Genomic DNA, 6824 nt, shown 5'->3' with positions numbered 1-6824 from the left:
AAGTTACTTCTATGTCATTATCTATCTCTCTTCTCTTCCCTCATTGCTAATATGCGGTAACTTGTGAATGACTAGGTACAAGCATTTCGGTCAATTTGCTCCATTGGGAGGTGAGGAAGCAGCAGCAGAGCTGCCCGGGGACTGGGTTTCCATGGGCCACAGCACTCAATGGCTCTGGTATTCTGTATATGCAAGGTGATCTTCATTTACTTATTTGCTCCTAGAATTAAGTTTTCTATTTACTACTGAATCTGATTGATGTTTTTCCTGTTCATTTCTCAGCAAGCAAGTTAGCTGGCGTACTAGGGTCCTAGTGGTATCTGATTGGACCAGAAGATTTATTTTCGGGAGAGATTCAAGCCGTATTTGAGGATGACATATAATTCCGGCCTAATCTGTCATCAGTGTTTGCACATGCATTGTACATGCCTTCGTGTATCGTGTTTGAGAGAGATTTCTCTTGGTTGCAGAGCAAAATGATTCTTGGGAGATTCTTTAATTTTCTCCTTTTGGACGTTCATTCATATTTGGACAAACACAAAGATTGAGAATTTCATACATTATATTATACAAAAGTATATTGCGTCGGGCTGCGGCACTGTTCAGTGTTCACGTGTACAGTGTTTTTACTGTTCACATCTACAGTGTTGGGCTTTAGTGTTGGACTTGGGTGGATGGACTGTACTCTGCCCCTGCAGAAATTTCGTAATTTTCAGAGAGGTCTAGATTCTTCTTCCTCTCTCTTGGCTCTCGCCCAATATTTCCTCCTCTCCGTTAACAAGTTGATAGCTGAATCTTATCATCTCCCTCCTGAAGCTTCTAGACCAATCCAGACCTCCTTTTTCTCCTCTCTTTTATCCTTTTGGTCTCTTTCTCTCTCTTAGAAACCATTGACGTTTCATTTCCTCTCTTTCGTTTTGCTTTCTATTTGCTAGATGGAAGTTTTATCAAGCTCGGAATCTGAAATTGGTACTATCCCGTTTTGTTTTCGAGTTAGAATGATTATTATCATTCCTCTTTCTCTTACTCCCTTAATCTCATTCTTCTTCTGCATTTGCTTCTGGGTTTGTTCTCAGATTGAGAGAGAATAGGAACGACATGAAGAAATAACTGGATCCTGGAAATCAAACGTCAACCCCAAGACAAGATAAATGCGATTCTGGGTTATTGTTTCTGCTTTGATGTTCACCCAATTTCGGGATATATTCATCAATCGAAACGGGGTTTCGGCAAAAAGTGCATGTCTCTTTGATGAAGTCTGATCCTTTCTATTGCTTGCATTCTGGATTTGTAAAGTAAGATGTTTGTTCAATTTCAATTTATCGAATTCTATTGCAGCTTTTCTACTGAAAAGGTTTAATTTATATACCATGGTGAAATTGAGGAATATAAATGTTCTACTTTGGATTCCATGGAATTTATGATATTTTATTTGTTTATTATTTGATTCTTAGGCTGTTGTTCATGTTCATGGAAAATGTTTTTAATTTTTTTTTTTTTTTTAGCAGTGTGAATTGGATGGTGGTGCATAGAGCTATTATGGATCTCAAAGATGATGGTATGCTTTCAGGTTTGAGAAAAAGGTGGGTAGATAGTATTGTGAATTGCTTCCTACATGTATTTAAAGTGGTAACTCGGGGTCTTATTTGCCTTGCAGCACAACGAGTTGTTGTTGATTATGTTAATGCATTTGTTTAGATATACTCTTTAAATGAAGATGAAACTCATGCTATTTTATAGTCACATGTTTACAGATCCCTGAAGCTTTTCTCTATCATACATAGAGGGTTCCTCATCTCCAACACCTTCAGTGGGTTCTCTAAAGTCTAAATGCATCTGTGAGTGTCTATTCTGATTCTTTTCTTTTTGAAAGTATGCTTTCTGTCATTTGGTTGCTAATTAATTAGATATGCGATTTGAAAATAATGATCTGTGTGTGAATGTGCGAGTATGTTGATCGTATGACCAAATTGCTTTATTGTTCTTAGTAGGTGATGTCGATGAAGAAGTTAGGGAAAAATGACAAGGAGAAGAAGAAGAAGAAGAAGAAGAGGTGACTTCTTTGAGGAATTTGTGTTATAAATGTGTTTTATGTAGATACTAGATGTTATGTTATTTATATCACCACAGTTTGAGTGGGCTAACTGAGTATCTGAGCTGATTATGAGTCTTAATCTCATTTCTGCTATTTAAATCTATTAATTAATTACAGGTAAAAACAATCGGCTAATCTGAGAAAATATGGGGTGCAGGTCTAGCTACTGCACTCAAATTATATGAGAAAGGACATCGCACTTTAGATGATTTGAAGTATGATTATTCATTGACACATTTACAGAAGTTGGGGTTATACTACGGCATCAGGTCATCCTATAATTTTTTGTCCATTACTCCATTTATTTCTAAAAAGTATTTTTCAGATTTCTTCTGTAATCTGAATTTTCTCACAAGAAATTGGTGCCTCTTTTTCTGAACTCTATAGGCTCAAGAGATGGATCTTCTTCTACAGAAAGATGCAGAGGATGTTTTGCTTGGGATGAGAAGATAAAGGTTTCAATAAATGACCTGTAGATGGGAATGATTAGGTTTTATTTTATCCCCTACCTAAGTTTCTAATGTCCCTTTTAGTATTAAACCTAACCTTCTGCTTTGCTCTCTGTAAACATGGAACTTGCAGGCCAGGAAGTAGCTTCTCTTTTTTTATATCGTAGTCTGTTTAGAACTTTCAAGGGTGAAGTCAGCTTTGTTGCATTGAGTTCTTTAGCTTTCAGCTTTTCTTTACTGAGTTGTATGTGATTTACATTAACAAAACTTAGGATGACAACTTCAGCAGATCAAAAAACCCGATTGTTAATTTTTCTGAACTCTTGAAGCGCACGTATAGTCATCTATGGTCTTATGCTTATGTGTTTTGTCTATATGTTTTCCTTCAGGTACAGGCTGTTGTTGCTTGGACCAGCCAAATTGGTGGGAAAAGAGTGCTTAGAAGTGCTCTACATCACACTTTTTGTTTAGATAGAAGTGGAAGAACCACATTTAGTCCAGCAGTGTGGAACGTAGATTTTTTGAACACTAGACTATTTTGAGGTCTTCCATTATGTTGTGTAACAATGAAATGATTACTGTATACTGAAATGGCCTGAAAGCTTATTTTGATAGCTGCACAAACTATTTTGATGTTCATATTTTTAGAACCAGGCCTTATATCATTTTCTTAAGAATAAAGCTGTCTTATATCAAAATTGAAGTCATCAGCATTATAACACTAGCTTAGTAGTTTAATTCCCATATGTGCTATACAACCCGCTGCAACGCGCGGGCAACTTTCTGGTGCCCATCTATGAAACGAAGTCATAGATAAATAAAATCACAACTTTTCAACAGCTTCTGGACAAAGACAGATTTAATTCATGCATGGTAATATTTTTTCACCATATTGGAAAAGATCACTGTAATTCCTACTTTGCCGGTTTGACTTCGGACCCTGAAGAATAGAGTATCTCCGGTTACGTCTTACGTGACAGCTACTCATGGTTCGGTCCCTGGTACTAGTTAATGCACCCTAACCACTCCTTCACGTACCAGCAAAACTAGAAACTGTCCTCTTCAGATATAAACTACAACTTTATATCCATAAGCATATAAAATGCCCTGTGATTAAGTTCGTTACTTTCCTCTTCTTTTGAAGATAGAACTGAAAAGTGAAACAGAAGTTTCATAATGTGGGGAGCTTCATTCTATGAGAGAGCCTCTAGGCTCTTTCGGCAATACCCCTCCCTATCAAAGCTTCTTGTTGTTGCTACAGTCGGGTGCTCTTTCAACTCTCCTCAATCTGTATCACAGAAGTTTTCGTTTGCATTTTGAGTACAAGCTTTAAGGGTTTATATGCTTTGATCTTCTCGTCCAATCTTCGTTGTTATTGGTGTTTGGGATATGTGTTTCTGTGTAGATTGTAACTATGAGACATAAATGGTAGATTGATTTAGTATGCGCAGTGAAACATGGCTATGCAATGTTAAGTAGTACACTAGTACCTCTTAAGAACTTTGATAAATAGATTAGATCGAACCAGACGATCATTGTATGTATTAGCTAGGGTGAATGGGAGATAAATGAAATAATTTTGAAAAAACTTCTTACACATGTTATTTTCACTTTTCCTTGGATTTTTGACAGAACTATCGATGAAAAAACAATCTCTTTTTCATGGAACATGTTTCGCATAACTACGGATGAAACTCTACATATCTGTAGCTCCATTTCTTATCAGCTGACTTGCACAGTTGCACTTGTATATTATGCAGTGGGGGAAGTCTGGCGGCATTTCATGAAGGCAGACCATTCCATGGTCGTACTGCGTATGCTGAAGCAGCTCAGTCTGAAGGCAAACTGAAGAAAAAGAAGGTGGTGGTACTTGGAACTGGTTGGGCTGGCATCAGTTTCTTGAAGAATTTGAAGAGTTCCTCATATGATGTTGAAGTGGTGTCCCCTCATAATTATTTTTTGTTCACCCCTCTGCTGACGAGTATTACTTGTGGCACAGTCGAACCACGCAGCATTGTCGAACCAATTCGCTCTATTACTAAGAAGGTATCACCTGCATACATATAAATAAAAATATATGATGCAATATTGGTCAATAACCAATATAGACTTCGATTACTTACTTTTGCTTTCTCTATTCGCAAAATGGTTTACTTATGAAATATGCACCTAATAAAGTATACCATTTTGCAAACAGAGAACAAAATTAGACAAGGTCACCTTTTCCTGCAGTATCAGTACTGGAAGTAAAATCTTATTTTAGCACGTTTCGCATCCAAGGTCCTGCAGCACAGTTTGAATACATGCCCTGCTTATCTGTACAAATAATCTTCAGGAGTTGTATAATGTTGAAACATGTTTCCATAATTTGTCTAATTCTGTAGTTTTGTTTCTAAGAATGTATAGGGATAAACTTTTATGTAGTTTGATTGACTGGAGACACTGATATGAATTAGATGACAACTCTTTCCTTGATCTGAAATGACAAGCAGAAAGGCTTAAATATTCAGTTCAGGGAAGCAGCATGTTACAAAATAGATCCACAGAATAAGCAATTTACTGTCGGACAACCCAAGACAACAATTCATGTGGGAATAATGAATTTAGTGTAGATTATGACTACCTGATCATAGCCATGGGAGTGAAAGCTAACACATTTAACACCCCTGGTGTTGAAGAGCACCCTCATTTCTTGAAGGTACTTGATTCATATTTCTTTTACTATAGCACTTTACTTGATTTTATGATGACTCCACAAACTATAGCACTTAACTTCATTGATATCTCAAGGAGAATAACAATGAGCTTCTTGGGTTTTAATTGGCAGGGAGTAGAAGATGCTCTGAAGATTCGTCAGTCTGTGATTGACTGCTTTGAAAGGGCGAGTCTTCCATGCATAACTGAAGAAGAAAGGAAGACAATTTTGCACTTCATAGTTGTTGGTGGCGGTCCAGCAGGTGTGGAGTTTGCTGCAGAGCTTCATGACTTTGTAACTGCGGATTTAGCCAAGTTGTACCCTTCCGTTAAAGATGATGTATCCATCACTTTACTCGAAGCAGGTGATCATATTTTGAACATGTGAGTAAGGCATATACATTTCTGTAATTTTTGGTATTTTAATGAAGGTATTAGTCAAGTTAACTATTATGTGTTTGGTTTGGTCTTACAGGTTTGACACAAGGATTACAAAATTTGCTGAAGAGAAGTTCTCCAGAGATAAAGTAAAAACAGGTTCGCAGGTTGTAAAAGTAACTGCTAAGGAAATCTCCACTAAAGAAAGAGCAACTGGGCAGGTTTCATCTACACTGTATGGGATGTGTCTCTGGGCAACTGGCATTGGGGCACGCCCAGAGATTATTGAATTTATGAAGAAGATTGGTCAGGTTTGTTGCTAATTTGTGCTTTATTGATGCATGACTATATTTGGATTTGATAATGAAACAAATCACTGTTCCATTTGTTTGAGCATAGGCAAACAGACGTGTTTTGGCTACTGATGAATGCCTGAGGGTAGAAGGATGTGATGGTGTATTTGCTCTAGGTGATTGTGCAACAATAAACCAACGCAGGATCATGGTATCTACCTACTGGGAGTGTATTTTATGAAATTATTGAATCATCACACGTCAGTTATAGAGTACATTATCATCTTTAACTTCAATTGTTGAAAATGTGTGTCAGGAAGATATTTCACATATAATTAGTAAGGCAGACACAAGCAATTCTGGTACGTTAAGTCTTAAGGAGTTTCATGGAGTTATAGATGATGTTATGGAGAGGTATCCTCAGTTGGAGCTTCATTTGAAGAGTAAACAGATGTCAAGCATTCACGATTTACTGAAAAATAGTTCAGGAAAGTATTCTGGTACTGAAGTAGATATTGAGACCTTTAAATCAGCTCTTTCTCAAGCAGATTCTCAGATGAAAAACCTTCCTGCAACAGCCCAGGTGAACTACTATTTGTATATTCAACTCATACATCACGTATCCTATATATATCTTTAATTTGTTGATTTCCAAAATTTGAATATCACAGGTAGCTGCTCAACAAGGTGCCTACCTTGCAAACTGCTTCAACCGTATGGAGGAGTGTGAGAAGTATCCTGAAGGTCCCCTAAGGTTTAGGGGTGAGGGACGCCACCGTTTTCATCCCTTCAGGTACCCTTCTAGTGATGTATCTTTTCCAGCACGGTAAAAATAGACATCAGTCCATGATACTAGATATAAATGTCTGTACAGCTCTATAATTTTTTTTCAGTGAACATGGTATGCTGTAGTTT

The 6824-nt window shown here is 37.2% G+C and overlaps 2 protein-coding genes across 2 annotated transcripts in view; both read left to right on the top strand.

Annotated features, from left to right (window-relative positions):
- Positions 1 to 3132, top strand: part of LOC101307516 (NAD(P)H dehydrogenase B1, mitochondrial-like) — a 6965-nt gene extending 3833 nt beyond the window's left edge. Inside the window, 8 exon segments of the mRNA XM_004304058.1 lie at positions 21 to 195; positions 283 to 969; positions 1077 to 1295; positions 1509 to 1583; positions 1741 to 1838; positions 1989 to 2053; positions 2253 to 2364; positions 2483 to 3132. Of these exon segments, the coding sequence (XP_004304106.1) occupies positions 21 to 195; positions 283 to 370 (263 nt within the window). The 3' untranslated portion in view covers positions 371 to 969; positions 1077 to 1295; positions 1509 to 1583; ... (2 more) ...; positions 2253 to 2364; positions 2483 to 3132.
- A 588-nt stretch (positions 3133 to 3720) lies between these two features.
- Positions 3721 to 6824, top strand: part of LOC101307229 (NAD(P)H dehydrogenase B3, mitochondrial-like) — a 29906-nt gene continuing 26802 nt past the window's right edge. Inside the window, 9 exon segments of the mRNA XM_004304057.1 lie at positions 3721 to 3809; positions 4305 to 4590; positions 5037 to 5094; positions 5097 to 5242; positions 5372 to 5622; positions 5714 to 5927; positions 6016 to 6120; positions 6226 to 6492; positions 6581 to 6702. Of these exon segments, the coding sequence (XP_004304105.1) occupies positions 3721 to 3809; positions 4305 to 4590; positions 5037 to 5094; positions 5097 to 5242; positions 5372 to 5622; positions 5714 to 5927; positions 6016 to 6120; positions 6226 to 6492; positions 6581 to 6702 (1538 nt within the window).

The sequence above is a fragment of the Fragaria vesca genome, linkage group LG6, assembly GCF_000184155.1.
Source record: "Fragaria vesca subsp. vesca linkage group LG6, FraVesHawaii_1.0, whole genome shotgun sequence".
NCBI classification, from domain to species: domain Eukaryota; kingdom Viridiplantae; phylum Streptophyta; class Magnoliopsida; order Rosales; family Rosaceae; genus Fragaria; species Fragaria vesca.
The sequence above is the reverse complement of the archived record's forward strand: the minus strand, read 5'-3'. Positions and strand labels throughout refer to the sequence as shown.